At 37.2% G+C, this 20,014-nt stretch overlaps 1 protein-coding gene across 1 annotated transcript in view; it reads left to right on the top strand.

The window, feature by feature from the left end:
* Atad2 (ATPase family AAA domain containing 2) overlaps positions 1 to 19,471 on the top strand; it is a 48,734-nt gene extending 29,263 nt beyond the window's left edge. The window contains exons 14-28 of the mRNA XM_057792545.1: positions 1,019 to 1,178; positions 2,684 to 2,774; positions 3,836 to 4,150; positions 4,234 to 4,366; positions 5,460 to 5,646; positions 6,246 to 6,431; positions 9,248 to 9,383; positions 10,680 to 10,876; positions 11,576 to 11,735; positions 13,814 to 13,936; positions 14,043 to 14,186; positions 15,048 to 15,416; positions 16,205 to 16,338; positions 16,901 to 17,029; positions 18,171 to 19,471. Coding sequence (XP_057648528.1) covers positions 1,019 to 1,178; positions 2,684 to 2,774; positions 3,836 to 4,150; positions 4,234 to 4,366; positions 5,460 to 5,646; positions 6,246 to 6,431; positions 9,248 to 9,383; positions 10,680 to 10,876; positions 11,576 to 11,735; positions 13,814 to 13,936; positions 14,043 to 14,186; positions 15,048 to 15,416; positions 16,205 to 16,338; positions 16,901 to 17,029; positions 18,171 to 18,215 — 2,509 coding nt within the window. The 3' untranslated portion in view covers positions 18,216 to 19,471. The remainder of the gene's footprint in view (positions 1 to 1,018; positions 1,179 to 2,683; positions 2,775 to 3,835; positions 4,151 to 4,233; positions 4,367 to 5,459; positions 5,647 to 6,245; positions 6,432 to 9,247; positions 9,384 to 10,679; positions 10,877 to 11,575; positions 11,736 to 13,813; positions 13,937 to 14,042; positions 14,187 to 15,047; positions 15,417 to 16,204; positions 16,339 to 16,900; positions 17,030 to 18,170) is intronic.
* Positions 19,472 to 20,014: the final 543 nt, after the last annotated feature.

Genomic DNA, 20,014 nt, shown 5'->3' with positions numbered 1-20,014 from the left:
GCCCCAGCCATACAACTGTCACCCACATTCAGAGGGCCTAGTTTGTTCCTATGTTGGCTCCCCCACTGTCAGGCCAGAGTCTGTGAGCTCCCATTAGCTTAGATAAGCTGTTTCAGTGGGTATCTCCATCATGGTCTTTACCCCTTTGCTTATATTATCACTCTCCCCTCTCTTTGACTGGACTTTGGGAACTCAGTCCAGTGATCTGCTATAGATCTCTGTACCTGCTTCTTTCAGTTCCTGGATGAAGGTTCTATGATGACATTTAAGATACTCATCAGTCAGACTACAGGGCAAGGCCAGTTCGGGCCCCCTCTCCACATTGCTTAGGGTCTTAGCTGGGGTCATCCTTGTGGATTCCTGGGAATTCTCTAGTGCCAGCTTTCTTGCTAGCCCCATAATGACTCCCTCAATCAAGGTTGCTCTCTGTCGGAAATTATAGGCAAGTTTGCCACACTCATCCTGGCTATTAAGTGTGTTCTAGGGATCTAAACTCCAATTCTTAATCTTGCAAAGCAAGCACTATAACTACTGAGCCATCTCCTCAGCCCTCATTAGTTTTGAGACAAGTTCTCTCACTGCTTGGCTAGACTAACTGGTGAGCCAGTGAACTTTGGTGACTCACTTATCTTTTGTTTCACAATCCTGAGGACATAAACATTCTCAGTGATACCTGACTTCTATATGGGTTCTAGGGGAATTTGAACTCTGGTCCTCTTTCTCAGCAAGGGTTCTTAAACCCTTGAGCCATCTCTCCAGTTTCCCTGTGTTTTGTTTTCCATTGAAAAGTAGCTAGGTTCCATAAGAAAATTCCTTTGCACGTTTATACATTAAACCTTACCTCAGCCTGGTCTACAGAGCTAGTTCCAGGACAGGCTCCAAAACCACAGAGAAACCCTGTCTTGAAAAACCAAAAAAGAAAAGAAAAGAAAAAAAAAAAAGCTTACCAAAAGAAATATTTCTGAGTAATAGGTTCTTTGTTTACAACACTAATTTATTTTCTTATTTTTATGTTTAGTTCTATTGTTTCAACACTGTTAGCTCTTATGGATGGTTTGGACAGCAGAGGAGAAATTGTGGTCATTGGAGCTACCAACAGACTAGATTCCATAGACCCTGCGTTACGAAGGCCTGGTCGATTTGACAGAGAATTCCTTTTTAGTCTACCTGATAAAGACGTAAGAAAATTTTAAATACTTTTTATTTTTAACAATTTAGTACAATTACATCTTTTTATGACAGGTGGGGAAATAGACAGGGAGTGTTTGTGCCATAGTGCAAGTGTGAAAGTCAGAAAACAACTTGGAGTCAATTTTCTTCCTGTGCTATGTGGGTTTGGTGGGTAGGACTCAGCTCATCAAGTTTGGTTACAAGTGCCGTAATCCACTGAGCTGTTTTCCGCTCCCACTAACAAGGTTTTTTGTTTTGTTTTGTTTAAAGATTTTATTTATTTATTTATTTGGTTTTCCAAGACAGGGTTTCTCTGTGGCTTTGGAGCCTGTCCTGGAACTAGCTCTTGTAGACCAGGCTGGTCTCGAACTCACAGAGATCCACCTGCCTCTGCCTCCCAAGTGCTGGGATTAAAGGCGTGCGCCACCACTGCCTGGCTTGCTTATTTGTTTGTTTGTTTGTTTATTATGTATACAGTGTTCTGTCTGCATGTTTGCCTGCAGGCCAGAAGAGATCTAGATCTCATTACAGATGGTTGTGAGTCATGTGGTTGCTGGGAATTGAACTCAGGACCTCTTAACTGCTGAACCATCTCTCCGGTCCAACAAGTTTTGATACAGTAAAAAGTTGAAGACTTTACTTTGGTGTCATGATTGTTCAAAAGAAATCAATAGAGGTCATTTATTTTCTTTAAGCATATCTCCTTTCCTAACTGCTCTTAAAATTGTTTTAAGTTAAGCATATCCTTCAATTTTTGTAGCTTAATTAGTCCTTAGCCAGCTCATTAGCTGTGACTTTTTCCTGAACACCCTTGTACTGCAACAATTAGGCTAAAGCCACTTAATGCTTTTGAGAAGCTTATAATAAAATATGAGTAGAGCTGTAGTAATGGCTGAGGGTTAAGAGTGCTTTCTTTGTCAGAGGACCCAAGTTAGGTCCCCAACACCTGCTTCAGGTGGCCCCGGGACCATCTGTAACTCCAGCTGGGGAATACAACACTCTTCTTGAACCTAAAAGCACCTGCACTCAGGTACACATACCCACTTACAGACAAATTAAAATTGAAAAAATATATATTCTTTTTTTTCAGTGAAGTATTTTTTTTATTTATTAAAAATTTCCACATCCTCTCATTTATTTCCCTCCCTCTCTCCCCCCTCCCCCTCGCTCTCCAGTCCTAAAATATATATTCTTAACAAAGAAACTGAGTAGAGTTGTCAGTATTCTTAATTCTTAATGCACTCCAGAATGAGCAGTATTTTGTTTAATTTTTAAATTTACATAAATGATGAATATAACTTGGGCACGTTACTTGGAAATCTGCTTAATTTTGTTAAGTGCTTACAGGCGCATCTTTTTCCTCATTTTTGTGGTCTTATACTTCTATTTATATTAGGTTTTGGTTACTTTAAAATTTTAGATAATCAAAAGTAGTTTAAATTGAAGCTTTTCTAATTAGAGTAAATTGATTATAGGCATAAAAATTAAAATTAGAGCTTTTTTCCCCTCACAGGCTCGAAAAGAGATTCTGAAGATTCATACAAGAGATTGGAATCCAAAACCACTGGACATATTTCTAGAAGAATTAGCAGAAAACTGCGTTGGTAAATATTGTTTTGAGCACATGTGAAAAATGTTGTGTTCATTTCAAAGATGGAACAAATTGGGTCTTGCCTTGAAGTTTAGATTTGGCCTAATAGATAAAGTTGCTTGCAGTTCAAGCCCAGTAAGCTGAGTTAAATCCCTGGAACACACATGAAGATGGGAGGAAATAACTGGACTCTACAAAGTTATCCTCTGACCTCTACATACCCATAGTCATGCACAACAGAACCACAGATGTGACTAGATTCAGCAGCACACATATGCAGTGCTAGTAGTGATGGATGAAGGCAGACTGCGTGTCTATGGCCATCTTCAACTGCACAGGAAGGAGGAGCTCATCTAAAAAGGAAGGCATCATTTGTTTCCATCTCCTTTGTGGCATGTATTTCCCTCCAAGATCCTAGATATTTTTAGAGTATAGATAATGTCCAAGGTGTAGCAACATATTCCTGTATCCCCAGCACTTGGGAAACTGAAGCAGGATTAACGTGTATAGTATCAGGTCAGCCATGGGTGTATAATGATTCCTTTTCTCAAAATTAGAATTTAAAGGTCAGAAAATTGAGGACTAGAGAGATAGCTTAGTTGTTAGAACATACTGCTCTTTCAGAGGTCTCTAGTTCTGTTTGCAGAACCTAAGTCAAGGTGGCTCACAACTCTGTTGCTCCAGCACCCTGGGATTTCTGGCCTCCGTGGGCATGTGCACTCATGTGCACATCCCTTCACATAAACACACACATGATTAAAAAGTCTTTTTTAAAATGGAGAGCAGATTAGATATGAAAACAGTGATAGCCCTGTGAATTAGACAATATTATCACTGGACAGATAAAGAATTCTCTGCAGAGTATCTTGAAAGATCACAGAGTAAAAAACACAACAGAATTCTTGCTCTTAACCCTTATCCTGTACTTAGTGCTTGCATGTTTCTTTCTCAAGTTACTGATGTGTTGAAGCCATCTAAGTTCACTTTATAAAAATTTTAGTTAAGACTTAATTTTTAAATTTTACTTGAGGGTTTTGCTTTTCCTCCCCCTCCCCTCTTGGTTTATTGGAACAGGTTACTGTGGTGCAGATATCAAGTCAATATGTGCCGAAGCTGCTTTATGTGCCCTACGTCGCCGGTACCCACAGATCTACACCACCAGTGAGAAGCTACAGTTGGATCTCTCTTCAATTAATATCTCAGCTAAGGATTTTGAGATGGCTATGCAGAAGATAATACCAGCTTCCCAAAGAGCTGTGGCATCACCTGGACAGGCACTGTCTGCCATTGTGAAACCACTCCTGCAAAATACTGTCCATATGATCTTAGAAGCCCTGCAGAAAGTGTTTCCACATGTGGAAGTTAGAACTAACAAAGATTTAAATTCAGGTATAAAACTTGATTGACCATTGAAAGAAAGAAAGTATGATAAAGAAAAATTACTAATGGATAGGTTTTTTATTATTTTATAGATGTTTCTTGCCCTTTGCTAGAAAGTGATTTGGCATACAGTGATGATGATATACCATCGGTGTTTGAAAATGGACTTTCTCAAAAAACCTTTAATCAGGCAAAAGAAAATTTAAATTTTCTTCATTTAAATAGGTATGTTTTCCCTATAAATGAATGTTTTGGTATGTAAATTCCATAAAACTGAGTGAAATTTGTCTGATAAGGTGAAAGATGATAGCCAGTCAGCTTTTTATTTAAGTGAAAATATCAGGCTGGTGAGAGGGCTCAATTGGTTAAGTGCTTGCATTTACAAACATGAAAACCTAATGCTGAGAATGGTGGTGTGTCTTTGTAATTCACTGGGAAGCCAGGATCCCTGGGCTTACTAACTCCCAGGCTAACCTTATTGATGAGTTCCAGATCAGTAAGATACCCAGTCCCAGCAGAGGTAGTTAGTGTTCCTGAGAGTGACACCTAAGGGTGTCTCTAGCCTGTGCCACATACGTTAAAGAATATCAAAGTTTGAGTATGAAGAGATAGCTAAGCAGTTAAGAGCACTGACTGCTCTTCCAGAGGACCTGGGTTCATTTTCCAGTAACCACATGGCAGCTCATAATCATCTGTGACTCCAGTTCTAGGGGTCACAACATTTTCTGGCCTCCACAGACATTGTATATGGGTGGTGCAAACATGTATTCAGCACTCATGCACATAAATTTTTTTTTTTTTTTTTTTTTTTCGAGACAGGGTTTCTCTGTGGCTTTGGAGCCTGTCCTGGAACTAGCTCTGTAGACCAGGCTGGTCTCGAACTCACAGAGATCCGCCTGCCTCTGCCTCCCAAGTGCTGGGATTAAAGGCGTGCGCCACCACCGCCCGGCTTCATGCACATAAATTTTAAGTAGCAAATTTTGGCCGGATGTGATGACATACACCTTTAATCCACGCTTAGGCGACAGACAGATGGATCTTTTAGGAGTTTGAGGCCAGCTTAGTCTGCTTTATTGAGTTCCAGGACAGTCAAAGCTACATAGTGAAACTCTGTCTTAAAAAGAAGAAAAAAATTCAAAATATGTTACAGCTGTCATTATGACGTAAAAGTATTTTTAAATCTGGGACAATCATTGCTAACTCAGCCATGTTATAATTAGGTATTCACATGGGCAAGGCTTCTGAAGATTTGTAATTGTCAATTTAAGGGAAACATTTAAATTTTTCTCCAAAATACAACTTATTAATTTTTTTTCAGAAACGCCTGTTACCAACCTATGTCTTTTCGGCCAAGATTATTAATAGTGGGAGAACCAGGATTTGGACAGAGTTCTCACTTGGCACCAGCTGTCATCCATGCTTTGGAAAAATTTACTGTATATACATTAGACATTCCTGTTCTCTTTGGCATCAGTACTACATCTCCTGAAGAGACATGTTCTCAGGTAAGTTGTTTTACAGCCAACAAGTTAAAAGATAAAGCAGTTATTCTGAGACAAAGTTTAGGGTTACTCTGTTTTTGAACTTGAATTTTGAAAAAAGAAATCTGACTTAAAGTTTACAATATAGAACTGTATAATTGCTTAGTTATTGAATAGTATATGCTTTATTTCTCACATCTACCACTTAACACATGTATGACTTTGGGAGAGTTATTAGATGTCTATTTCGTTTTTTCCTGTTTGCAAGGTATGAGATAATAATTTGACTATTGTGAGGACTGAAGTTCTTAAGACAATGACTGTCAGTATACAAATATTCTGCTGTTTCTATTGTTGATATGTTTAGGTTTAATTTGTGAATATAAAGCTTTTATAGTTATATTCCTTAACCTTGGTTATGCAGCAGAATAGTCTTGTAGCTTTCTTGGCCTGTTTGTTAATTGCTTGAATAAGTTGTTTTTCCCCACATGGAGCTTTTATTAAAACTTTAAAAGAGTTGTAAGGGCTTTTTGAAAGCAGCATTCAAGAACTTTGGAAGTTGTTGCGCTAGTATTACTAGTGTGTTGACTTTGCAACCAAATATGATTTAATTTCCTTATTAGATGATTCGTGAAGCTAAGAGAACAGCACCAAGCATAGTCTATGTCCCACATATCCACTTGTGGTGGGAAATAGTTGGACCAACACTCAAAGCCACATTTATGACATTATTACAGAATATACCTTCATTTGCTCCAGTTTTACTACTTGCAACTTCTGACAAACCATATTCATCTTTGCCTGAAGAGGTAATCTATTTGGGGAGAAGGGTGCTATTTAAGTTTTCTTATGCCAAAATAGAAACACTGTAAAATTTCAAGTGCTACTAAAGTAAATGAATTAATAAATAGTCTTTATCAAATACACCATTGTTACTTGTTTGTGTTGTGGGCTTACTGTTTAGAATGTACATGTGTGGTAAAGTGATACATTTTTTTGTTATAGAAATAGTGTTGCGTGACAAACTGTTATGCTATATTTACTTTCTAGTGTATTGTCTTCCTTTGTTGTTGATTTTGGTTTTTTTTTTTTTTTCTTTCTTTTTTTGGTTTTTCGAGACAGGGTTTCTCTGTAGCTTTGGTGCCTGTCCTGGAACTAGCTCTTGTAGACCAGGCTGGCCTCGAACTCACAGAGATCCGCCTGCCTCTGCCTCCCGAGTGCTGGGATTAAAGGCGTGCGCCACCACCGCCCGGCTTTTTTTTTTTTTTTTTTTTTTTTAATTCAAGATGTTTACTCTGCATATCACTGGCTGGCCTGGAACTCAGAGATCCACCTGCCTCTGCCTTCCAAATGTTGGAATTAAAGGAGTACACCACCACTGGCCCTTTGAATTATTCAATCTTTAACATCTTCCTTTATGAGTTGCATGTTCTTTTCATTATCTTGTAATGAGTTATAACCTGTAAGTCTGAATCCGTGTGGTAGGTATTTTGGATGTTTCTGTCTCTCTTTTCTTTTCTCTCATTAAAGCTAGTGAGATCAAATAGAATGCCTAGTACATGACAACCAGCTACTCTACCATCGGCAAAAAGTTTTTTGTTTTTTTTTTTGTTTTTTGTTTTTTTTTCTGTTTATTACTCTGAAAGTTTCATATATTTATACAATATATATTGATCGTATCAATCTATTACCCCCTCCTACTTGTGCTAGCTACCTCATCTACCTCTCAATTTCGTGACTTAAAATTTTTGTTAATAGCCCTATGAGTCTAATTATTGCTATTCATGTATGTGTGGATATGTAGCCATCCACTAGGGCATGAGCAGCCTACCAGTGGCCTTTTTCTCAAAAGACAACCCTCAAGAGCTTATCCAGAAGGAAAGACCTCAGAGGTACCTCCCCATTCATGCTGGAATTTTGATGGGCAGGTAAAACCACATCTATTGTGAGTTGATGTGTGCAACTGCCACATCATGTCCAAAGATAAGCATTCACAGTTCTCCCCATATGTGAGCCTAATGGTAGGAGATTGATACAGATGACCCCATCTGTAGCTTAATATTCACAGTTGCTTATACTCAGTACTTCAACCAATTAAGAATCTGTGTATTATGCTCTACCCACTGTATAAAGCTTCTCTGGCCAACGTTGAGAGCTATATAGATCTATGGGTATAGATAAAAATATTTAGAATGCAGTTTGACAACATAACTACTTAGCAAAACAATAGTAGGTTCCCCGCTAAGGCCTATGATCTTTTTAATTCTAGGCTTTTGATCTGGTTTACAATACCAGACAATAAAACTCCTGTGGAGCAGATCTTATATCCAAACAGGTAGTATCTGGTTACTTCCATAACCATCATATCACTATTGCTATCAGGTCAGTGTTGTAGTGGGCCTAGTGTTGGTAAGAAGACCATTTATGGTTTTCTGCCTTAGCTGCCTCCATAGTACCTTCTGGCACTATGTAAACTAGTCAGTAAGTCGAGTTTCCTCAGAGTTTTCAGGTTGATGTCTTTTGAACAGTGATGTGTTATGTTTATTTAATTGAGTGATGTCTTCAGTGGTAGAGTCTTACCATCCAGTTATGGTACACAAACCAAACCAAGAGGAATGGCCCTGGTTTGTGGGGTTTTGTTTGTTTTCTTCTTGTTCCTCTGAGGCCTCACTGACTAGTAATTTGTAGGGAGATACCATGTTCCTGGCACTGAGATTTTATTACCTTATCTTCTGGGAACAGTATTGTTCACTCATAGAGGATACTTCTGCCCAAACTCTCTTTTTTGTATTGTAAACGCTGAAGTATATTCCAGTACATTTTGTAGGGGTGTGGCACAGGATGAGGAATTGCTTTTTTGTTTTTTGGTATTTTTTGAGACATGGTTTCTCTGTGTAGCTTTATCTGTCTTGGTACTTTCTCAATAGACTATGCTGGCCTTGAACTTAGAGATCCACCTGTCTTCTGAGTGCTGAAAGTAAAGGTGTGTGACGCCACCACCTAGGAATTGCTTATTTTTGAATGAATAATTTGTGTGACTATAAATAAATCATTTAGCTTTTAACTTTCTGGTTTTCAGTGAATCAGTGATTAGACCATAATGTGTATAAGGATAGTATTTCATTTTTACACTTAATGGTGTAAGTGCTGGGCTTATCTGTGGTAGAGCACTTGAATACAGCATACCCAAGACCCTGCTTTCAATCCTATGACCTGAAAAAGAGAAAAGTGCTCACAAGTGGGATAGCTATGTTATGCAGGAACGCTATTGGATTCTCATAACTTATGGTAGATGCAAAAATGAGAAATAATGTCACAATAATCTCCCCTAACCTCTATCTGCTTTTTGGTTTTTCGAGACAGGGTTTCTCTGTGGCTTTGGAGCCTGTCCTGGAACTAGCTCTTGTAGACCAAGCTGGTCTCGAACTCACAGAGATCCGCCTGCCTCTGCCTCCCAAGTGCTGGGATTAAAGGCGTGCGCCACCACCGCCCGGCTTCTATCTACTTTTAAAAGACTTTTTAAACTAAAAATACATGTTTAACATACTGTTTGATTAAGTGCAGTAATGTACATTGTGTTTGCATATATGAATATTCTGTATATGTTGTATCTGTTTTTTTTAAGGTACAAGAGTTGTTTACCCATGATTATGGAGAGATTTTTAATGTCCAGTTACCAGATAAGGAAGAACGGACCAAATTTTTTGAAGACTTGATTTTAAAACAAGCTGCAAAGCCTCCTGTGTCAAAAAAGAAAGCAGGTTAATTATTTCAGCTAATAGAGAATATTTTTAAGAAAATGGAACTAAATAAGTAACAGTTAATAAATTGACATTTACCTGATAGCACAAACTCGAACCCTCAGTTATGAAGGTGACATGTTTACTGTTTAAAATACCTCTGCTTCCTGCTAAAATAGACTAAAATGTTCTTAAGGCACATAAAGTGTTTCATAGAATAGCCCCAGCCTGTCCTTCCAGGCTTATTTTTAGAAATGTGTTTTTTCTTTTAAAGATTATTTTTGATTGTGTAGAGGTATACACACACGAGAGCTGGTGCTGGTGAAGGTCAGAATAGGGTGGCTGAATCCCTGGAACTAAGTTTTAAGCAGTTGTGAGCCACCTGATTTGAGTTCTGTGAACTGAGTGCAGGATGTAGTCTTAACCACTGAGCAACCTCTCCAGCTCTGGTACTGTGTTTTTACCTGTAGTACCACCTTTTTCTGTTTTTTGTTTGGTTTTTAAACTTTAACATACACACAGTGTCACAGTTTCACTTTTGGTTCTTGTAAAGTTTCTGTATCCTTCCTTGCTGCCTAAAGAGTTACTTGACTTGGGGCTAGAGTTATGGATAGTAGTGCTGGGAATGAGCCCAGGTTCACTGCAGGATCAACAGAAACTCTTAACTGTTGAGCTCCTTCTTGAGAGAGGGCTCCCCTCATTTCTTCTTTGTTTTTTGAGGCATGGTTTCTCTGTATAGCTTTGGCTGTTCTAGAACTCGCTCCATAGACCAGGCTGACCTTGAACTCAAAGGAATCTGTCTGCCTCTGCCTCCCAAGTGTTGGGACTAAAGGATTCTTTAATCCTGAATATTCATTGTCTTACTTCCTTAAAGGAAATTAAAATTTGATATATTTGGAGCATCACATTTTTTCTCATTAGTTCACAAACTAAAGACTTTTTATAATTAAAATATTCTTGTTTTAAGAATAATGTATTTTCGCCAGGTATTGGAGACACATACCTTTAATCCTAGCACTCAGAAGGTAGAAGCAGGTGGATCTTTGTGAGTTCGAGGCCAGCCTGCTCTACAAGAGCTAGTTCCAGGACAGGCTCCAAAGCTACAGAGAAACCCTGTCTCAAAAAAAAAAAAAAAAGAATAATAATGTATTTTCAAAGTTTGTAAATTACAGTTATTTCTGGAATGTATGTAGGGATAAGACTAAATTCTTGGTTTCCTATCAGTTGTAAAGAAAATAGTCCCTCAAATTCTTATTCTGTATGATTTGAGTCATTTGTTGTGGAGGGTATTAACTAAAATCTTCCATCCACATGAAGTTTTGCAGGCCTTGGAGGTACTCCCAGTAGCACCACCACCTGAACCAAGATCGCTGACAGCAGAAGAAGTTAAACAGCTGGAAGAACAAGAAGAAGATACATTTAGAGAACTCAGGATTTTCTTAAGAAATGTCACACATAGGCTTGCTATTGATAAGCGATTCCGAGTCTTTACCAAGCCTGTTGATCCTGATGAGGTATTACTGATTTCCTCTCTGGATGAAATATGTGTAAGCCATAATGATTAAAAAAAGAAGCAGAAAGTTTGAATAGTTTATGTAGGTGTTCTGCTCTACTCTGAACTTGCTTTCTCTATATGGACACGTGAACTCGGTGTCCTAAGCACGTATGGACTTTAAAGAGCTATCTAATCTATTCCCTTTGTTGCAGAGAACAATTAGCTTTTCTACCCATCTAAACAAAAGGAATTTGACAATGTTTTAATTCTACATGGTATTACCACTATATATAGAATCAAAATTGAGCTTAGAGTCAGGGGTTTTTTTTAGTTTTTGAAACAGGAACTGGCTTTGTAGTTCATGCTGTCCTGGAATTACCATATAGTCTAGGCTACAGTGGAGCTCAAAAATCCTCCTGTCTGAGCATCCTGAATACTGGATTACAGGTTTGTCTCTCAGTATTTTCAGAGTCCTTTCCTAAGTCAACATTGAAGAATGGATTGCAGTTGGCATGAGGAACAAAATAGTGTATATTACTGGAGAATATAACTGACCAAGAATAGGACTAAATATAAAGCAGAAATAGATTGAAATAGAACAAAAGTATTCATAATATCCTTATTTATACTATTTCCTCTGTATTGCCTTTGCAGAAAAACTTAATTATTTTTATGTGTAGAGTTTATTAAGTGATTTGGTCATTTGCTTGAATTTTAGGTTCCTGATTATGTCACTGTGATAAAGCAACCAATGGACCTTTCATCTGTAATCAGTAAAATTGATTTACATAAGTATTTGACTGTGAAAGACTATTTGCAGGATATTGATCTAATCTGTAGTAATGCTTTAGAATACAATCCAGATCGAGATCCTGGAGGTGAGCATTAGTGAATTTCTTTTCAGGGTTGGTGTGGGGTTCCTAACATTTAATAAGGGTTTGTGGTTTTGTTTGTTTTTGTTTTTTCGAAACAGGGTTTCTCTATGTTACTTTGGAGCCTGTTTTGGAACTAGCTCTTGTAGACCAGGCTGGCCTCGAACTCACAGAGATCTGCCTGCTTCTGCCTCCTGAGTGCTGGGATTAAAGGCTTGTTTAATCGGCTGACGGTTTGTTTTTTAATGTTGGATGTTACATTATAATAAATATTTTACATTAAAAAAAATCACATAATTCTCTCAATAGCCTTATCCCATTCTACGGCTGAGAAAGGTAAAATTTAGAAAGATTAAAACTTTGTTCAGGGTCACAGTACCAGGAACAGACAAGGGAAGTATTTGAATGCACTTTTTTTCCATTCACGTTCCCAAATATTAACCACACGATATATCCTTTAATACAGTGGTCCTCAACCTTTAACATAGTTCCTCACGTTTTGCTGGCCCTCAACAATAAAATTATTCTGTTGCTACTTCATAACTGTAATTTTGCTGCTGTTATGAATTGTAAGTATTTGATATTCAAGATATCTGATGTTCAACCCCTGTGGGGGTCATCATCCAATAGGTTGAGAACAGCTACACTAATGAGACAAATTAGCTTGTTTATGCTTCTTGAAAGTGGAAAGATAAAACACTAATAAAATTTCAAAGTATTCCCTTTAAGATTTCAAAGTATTTCCCCCTTTTTAAAAAAAATGATTTATTTATTATTTTATATGCATTGGTGTTTTGCCTGCATGTGTATTTGTATGAGAGTGTCCAGTTTCCTGGAACTGAATTTACCAACAGTGGTGAGCTGCCTTATAGGTTGTGGAAGTTGAGCCTAGGTCCTCTGGGAGAGGAGCCAGTGCTCTTAACTGAGCCTTCTCTCAAAGTGTTCTTTTAGTAAAAACATACTTTTTTGCTGTTTTGAGACAGTATTCCTGTCTTTGCCTCTCAAGACTGGGATTACAGGCATGTGCTTTTAGGTCTGGACACATTTGTATTGCATAAGTAATGGAGTGTAATACTTGCCTAATATTAAAGGTATGTGTGCATGCATGCATGTGTACACTCATGTGTGCATAGGTACCTATGTGTATAGAGTTAATTGGGCTATCATTAGACCTCTAAAATGTAGTACTTTTGCAGGGTAGTGGTTGTATACACCTTTCAATCCCACCACTTGGGAGGCAGAGTCAGGCGGATCTTTGAGTTTGAGGCCAGCGTTGTCTATCTACAGAACGAGTTCCAGAATAGCAAGGATCAAACAACCTGTGTGTGTGTGTGTGTGTGTGTGTGGTGGTGGTGGTGGTGGTGGTGGTGGTGGTGGGGATATGGTTCTTTTGTTTATTTGGAGTTGTTTGTTTGTGACTGGGTCTCATAGTATAGCCTTTACTTGCCTAAAACTCAGAGATCTGTCTACCTCTGCTTCCCCAGTATTGGGATTAAAGAATGCTAGGCCCCTATTAATTTGGTGTAGCTCAGGTTGACCTTGACCTGGCTGTAGTTAAGAGTGACCTTGAGCTCTTGCTTCACCCTTTCAGTCCCCTATGCTGGCATTAAAGATATATTTGAAAAGTTCCTTAAAATAATTGAAAGCACACTGAGCTATATCCCTTGCCCTTGTTCTGATATTTTGAATCTTAATAGAGCACGGCAAAAATGCTTTGAATGAGGCCCGGTGATGGTGGCGCGCGCCTTTAATCCCAGCACTCGGGAGGCAGAGGCAGGTGGATCTCTGTGAGTTCGAGACCAGCCTGGTCTACAGAGCTAGTTCCAGGACAGGCTCCAAAACCACAGAGAAACCCTGTCTCGAAAAACAAAAACAAACAAACAAACAAAAAATGCTTTGAATGTAGGCTGCAATATTGAATCAGATATCCAAATCATTAGGTTATCACCTAAACCAGAATATAAAAGTTCTAGTAAATTTATTCTTCTTATGAAGTTGAGGAATTGTAGTGATTACTATCTTTACCCAAAATATTAAGTTTACTTTTGGAAAAATATTAAGAATTCTATTTCCTTATTTTTCAGATCGTCTTATTAGGCATAGAGCCTGTGCTTTAAGAGACACTGCCTATGCAATAATCAAAGAAGAGCTTGATGAAGACTTTGAGCAGCTTTGTGAAGAAATTCAGGAATCTAGGAAGAAAAGAGGTAGAGCAATGTTTGGGCATTGAAGAAGATGTTTTAAATAAAGCCTTTCATTCTTTGCATGATTTTGAGTTCTGGAAATAATTTTGAAAATTTATCTGTTTAAAAGGTTGTAGCTCCTCCAAGTATGCGCCATCTTATTACCATGTCATGCCAAAGCAAAATTCTACTTCTGCTGGTGATAAGAGGTCAGACCAAGAGCAGAATGAAAAGCTAAAGGCACCTTGTACTCCTGTGGCTTGCAGCACCCCTGGTAAGTACTCTTGAGTAATTTTCTTTTGTGAAGTTCTTTCATACTCTCTCCATGTCCTCTGTCTTGCATTTTGCTTTATTAATACACTAAATTGCATTTGTTTTGCTGATATCCAAGCAACTAAACTGTAAAATAGCTAATCGTTCTCTTCCATATACATTTTGGCAAATACAGTTAGGTGTTCAGCGACAGAGCTTTGGCGTTGTGCTGAAGTTTGCCTCTTTTTACAACCAATCAGCTATCTCCCAAGTTCTAGTAATTCTATTTCCATAATGGTCTTTCAAGTTTACCCTATGTTCTCTCCTATTGTAATTTCTGCTAAGTTTCACCTCTTCCCAAGACAATGAAGCACGGTCTTACTGTATCTACCTTAGACAGATTATTATTTAAGTTCTTTATACTTTTGTTTCTTCCATTGTAAAGTGAAGATGTTAATGGTAGCTAACCTCATAAGCTTAAAATGAAATTCTAATATGGTCAGAATATTTTAGCTATATTAGCGTAAGCTATTTTAACTCTTACCTTTCAATTATTTAGTGTATTTCACATATTCCTGCTCAGATGTTTGTTTTTTGTTTTGTTGAGACAGGGTTTCTCTGTGTATCCCTGGCTGTCCTGGAACACACTCTGTGGACCAGACTGGCCTCTTCTGGGATTACAGGCTTGTGCCACTGGCACCTTTCCATTTCTCAATCTTGTCACAGTGCTTCACTGTTTCTGTATTCCAGCCAAGTGGAAGTACTGTGGTTTCTTGACTTCTTTACTTTTTCACCTTTTTTTTTTCTCTTTTTAAATTCTTCCTTAAAACTAAGAAAATTGTTAGATATTCTTTATCTTTTTCTTTTGTTAAATTCCTTAAAGCTCAGCTGAAGAGGAAAATTCGTACTAAGTCAAAGTGGCACGTAGATAACAAAATAAAGCGAAGGAAACTTTCACAAGCAAAAGACAATCAAATCAGGAGTGATACAGAGGAAAGTCAGCATACAAGTGCAGAACACACTGAGCTTGGAAATACAGAAGAGTCTTCAATAGAGGAAAATGAGAAGCAAAATGCTTCTGAAAGCAACATAGACTTGAAAAATAACTCAAGTATCTCTAATATTGAGAATGAACTTGAAAAATCTAATCAAACTACAGAGTGTACAGAACTGAGAAAAGATAAAATTGATTGTAATGGAGATGCTTCTAGCTCCCAGATCATAGAGATTCCTGATGAAAATGAATCAAAAGGTAAGTCTCTCCTTAAATGGTAAATATACCTTTACTCAATTCCTAAACAAGTCACACCACTTCATTGTTTTTTGCGTCTTTCAGAGCACAAATGTTAACTAAGTAGAAAAATAGCATTATTTTTACTTACCCTTTCATCTAATAAACCAAACACATGTATACGTATAATAAAAATAAAATCTCAAAAATGTTTAATTAATTGAGTGCAACTACAGTATTAGAGCAAACTACTGCACAGAAGAGAATGGAAGCCAACCACTAACCCATGTGCAGGGGGAGGGTATGGGAAAAGAGAAGCGAAGATGCAGACTTTTCCCTCCAGCCATATACTACAAAAGGAATACTAAATAAGTCAAGTAAATGGGCAAAGACTTGGATCAAATAAGAGATTATACCATCAGCACCCAGCTTAATATTAACTTCTAGTAATCAGATCCTATTAATTGTTAAGAGAAAGTGATACCTTCCTACCAATTTCAAGGTACTTGTTACAGAATTTCCTAAATATTCAATTTGAGGAATTATTTCTGATGTTGTTACGTTTCTGTTGGGGTTTGTTTGTTTGCTTTCAGACAAAGCTTAACTGAGTAGCTTCGACTGATCTAGAATTCATGTAAGATCAGGAGGGATTACCACAACCAGCCAAATACTTCTTAAACCGTATGCTATTTTTTATTGCAAATGGCATGTCATAACCTAAGTACATATTCTGTTATTAATCTAATTATTATTTGCCTTAAGCATTATGTTTGTTAACCAAATAATAATTGTTTGATCTTTTACTCTAGAAATGTGTATTCTGCGAATGACTCGAGCTAGACGGTCTCAAGTAGAGCAGCAGCATCTCATCAGCGTAGAGAAGGCTCTGGCGATTCTCTCTCAGCCTACACCCTCACTTGTTGTGGACCATAAGCGGTTAAAAGTATGTTAAGCTGAAATAATGCTTTCATTAGGCATTTTTCTCTTCCTCGCACACTGGATTACAGACTAATAGTAAATTAACAGATTCCTTTTAGCTTCCTTATCCTTCAGAAAAAGATCTTCTGACCTGGAGAATTGACTCAGAGGTTAAGAGCTATTAAGGACCTAGGTTTAATCCCCAACACCTACATGATGGCTTTAAACTCAGTCCACTGGGATCCAGCCCCCTCTTCTCACTTTTGGGCAGGAGGCATACGCATAGCACGCCTTAAATATTTGAATAGATTATTAAAAAAATGTCTGGAGATGTTTTGTTTATAAACTGTCTCAAAACCAAAAAATACAATTGAAATTAGCCACTTATGCTATAGTTTGGGGATAATAAGAGTTACTCAGGGCCAAGATGGGTGCTACAGAATGAAGGAAATGTAAAAGAATCATTGCCAGAAACTGCCACATCTCCACAGTGACTTAGTCTGCCTACATTCTGCCTTTATAACAGTTCACTAAGCGAAAACTTACTGCAAGGAATTAATCTGACACATACGTTTGTTTTCTTTTAGAATCTTTTGAGGACTGTTGTTAAGAAAAGTCAGGAATATAATATATTCCAGCTAGAAAACTTGTATGCAGTAATCAGCCAGTGTATTTATGAGCATCGCAGGGACTATGACAAAACCATTCTTGTTCAGGTAAAGTTTTGACTTAAAACTGTTTTTTGTTTATTTTTAGACAGGATCTCCTTATGTGGCACTAATTGTCTGGAACTCATGTAGACCAGGCAGGCTTCAAACTCCTAGAGATCTACCTTCTACTTAGGCCTCCCTGGTGCTGGGATTCTGGTGTGTACCACCATGCCTGGCTAACTCAACATTTTATGCTCCTTTTGCCATATAATATCACCCTTAAAGATGACTGAAACCTTTAACTTATAAAAATGTGAAGACCGACCAAGGTGCAGTAACAATATCTGGGATATAGGCAGAAGGATCTAGAGTTTAAGGTCATCTACTATATAGTATGTTCAAGGCCAGCTCGACTACAAAAAAAAACTGTCTCAAAACCAAAAAATACTAATTCAAAGACCATTCTTTTTTTTTTTAATATTTTATTTATAATGTATACAATATTCTGTTTGCGTGTATGCCTACAGGCCAGAAGAGGGCACCAGACCTCATTACAGATGGTTGTGAGCCACCATGTGGTTGCTGGGAATCGAACTCGGTACCTTTGGAAGAGCAGGCAATGCTCTTAACCGCTGAGCCATCTCTCCAGCCCTCAAAGACCATTCTTATATGAAGGATATGGATTCACAAACTCAATGTATCACAAATCTAGAATTTCATTAGGTTGTCTCTATAATAAGTAGTGGCTTCATAGTATCGATAAAACTGAAAAATATTTTGTATGTTTTAGTAGATATATAGCTTCTTTTAAAATAGCATTTTCTCCCTAAGTGTTTAAGGCAGGTATGGTGGTGTACATCTCTAATCCCAGATTTGGGCAGCTAAAGCACAGGAATCAAGTTTAGTTAGTAAGACCTCTTCTCAAGAATAAACAAAAGTAGCCCACTTGTCTTTACTTGATCTTTATAGAAGGGATAGGAATATTAATTTTGAAAAATACATGTTAAATGCTACTTTTGTTGCCAGTATAGCCACCTAGTATATGGGGAGGATGTGTGGAGTATTTATTTAGTATACTTGGATATGTACATGCTATGTGTATAATACTATTGTTAAACTCATATATAAGTGTACCAATAACTTACCAGGAATTTACATGAATGAAGTATTGAAACTTAACTATTTTTTTTTCCATCCTTTTACATAGAAAATGGAGCAGGCAGTAGAAAACTTCAATTGTTCCAGATCATGATGTCATTGCATCAAGTATTTTTATATTCGATTCCTGTTTGTATTTGATCGTAACTGATGCAAGATAAAATTAAATCTTGTATCTTCAAGAAAAGATTAAAATAGTAAAAGTATTTTAAATTTCCTGATATTTATATACATGTGGTAAGATAACTGATAAGTGTTGGATTTTTATTTGAGCAAAACACTGTAACAATAGTAATAGTTCTAATTTGTCCACATCTTAAAGATATTTTGGTAATATTTTGTAGCATTTAATAATAATTTAGCAGCATTGGAATTGTTGTTGTTGTTGTTAGAAATGCACTTTTAATTTGACCCTTCCTAGTAGGTTATTGTATTAGACTAGAATTGTATTTGTTGTATTTTTGCCATCTCTTTGTCTTTGTTTTCCTCTAATACCTTTCTTCATCTGCCAAAATTAAAGTTGTGTTTTGTAAGGGGCCTCTAATACAATTCTATACTTAATATAAAAATTAATGTTTTTGGGTAAACATTTTTATAGTTCTAATTTGAGCTAATAAAGGTTTTAAAATGTATCGTTTACTTTGTAATTATATATACAACAAATGACAAGTGACTAGTTTTATATTTGACAACTGTTTATCTTTCTACCATTGTATTTAGGTTATATTCTATAAATTCTTTTTATGTGCATATATAACTATAAATGTGAATTTTGTATTACTGATACCAAAAATACATTTCTTTCTTAAAGTTGAAGCCATTTGCTTCTATACAGTGTTCGGTGGGACATTAAGGCCTTTGCTTACAGAGCAGCATCTGTTGGAAAGTGTGCTTGAGAGGTAACTAAAGTGAGAGGCTGTGGTTTGTTGATGCTATGATGTTAAGGATGGAACCCCAGACCCAGTGTACACTGAGCACATACCTAGCTCAAGAGTTTAGATTTTAGTATAGTTTTATTATGTGGATGTTTAAAAGATTTTTAAGATTCAGTTATTTGAATACCTTAATTAGTAGATGCTGCCTTATATACCTATTAAAAATGCCAAACACTGATAACATTTGAACATGTGCATATTACTAAATATTGTACAAATTGAGTGTGATTGAATACATCTGTGATCTCAGCCCTGGAGGCAGAGAGGGGAAGATCATTCATTAGCTACACAGTAAGTTTGAGGCCAGCCTGGCTACTTGAGACCATCTCAAAAAAAGCAAAAATAAATAAAGGGATTATACATAATAGTTTTTGTTGATGTTTATTATAATTTATTTCAAATGTATCCTTTTATTGTGCATCTTTTATAATAAATTTTAAAGTTAAAAGCTTAACTTGTTTTTAGTTCTTACTTTAGAAGAACATTGTGAGTGTATGTATATTCATCATAACACATGTGAAGGTCAGAGGACAGCTCTGGGGAGTCTTCTACCTTCACACTAATTCTAGGGATCAAATCTGGATTATTAGACTTTATGGTAAGTGCCTTTATATACTGGGCCATCTGGCTGCCCCGTAAACTGAGGAAGGATAGGACAGCAAAGCATCATGGCTCTTATATAATCCAGCCCTTAAGGAGTAAAGGTAGGAAGATTGCCTCATGTTTGAGGCCAATCTGGTCTTTGGTATTTTGGGACAACAAAAGCTACATAGACATCAGGTAGGTAGCTAGGTAGGTAGGTAGCTAGGTAGGTAGGTAGGTAGGTAGGTAGATCAGTGTAAAACAAATACAAGTGTTCTTCTATGTACTAGTACGTACATTAAAATGCTGTTGGCATGCCAAATGCAGTGGCAAGTGGCAGTGGGCTTTGGGTACTCAGGAGGTTGAGGCAGGAGGC

This window comes from Chionomys nivalis, chromosome 17 (genome assembly GCF_950005125.1).
Source record: "Chionomys nivalis chromosome 17, mChiNiv1.1, whole genome shotgun sequence".
Classification (NCBI taxonomy): Eukaryota; Metazoa; Chordata; class Mammalia; order Rodentia; family Cricetidae; genus Chionomys; species Chionomys nivalis.
Note: the sequence above shows the minus strand (reverse complement) of the source record. Positions and strands in the feature narration are given on the sequence as shown.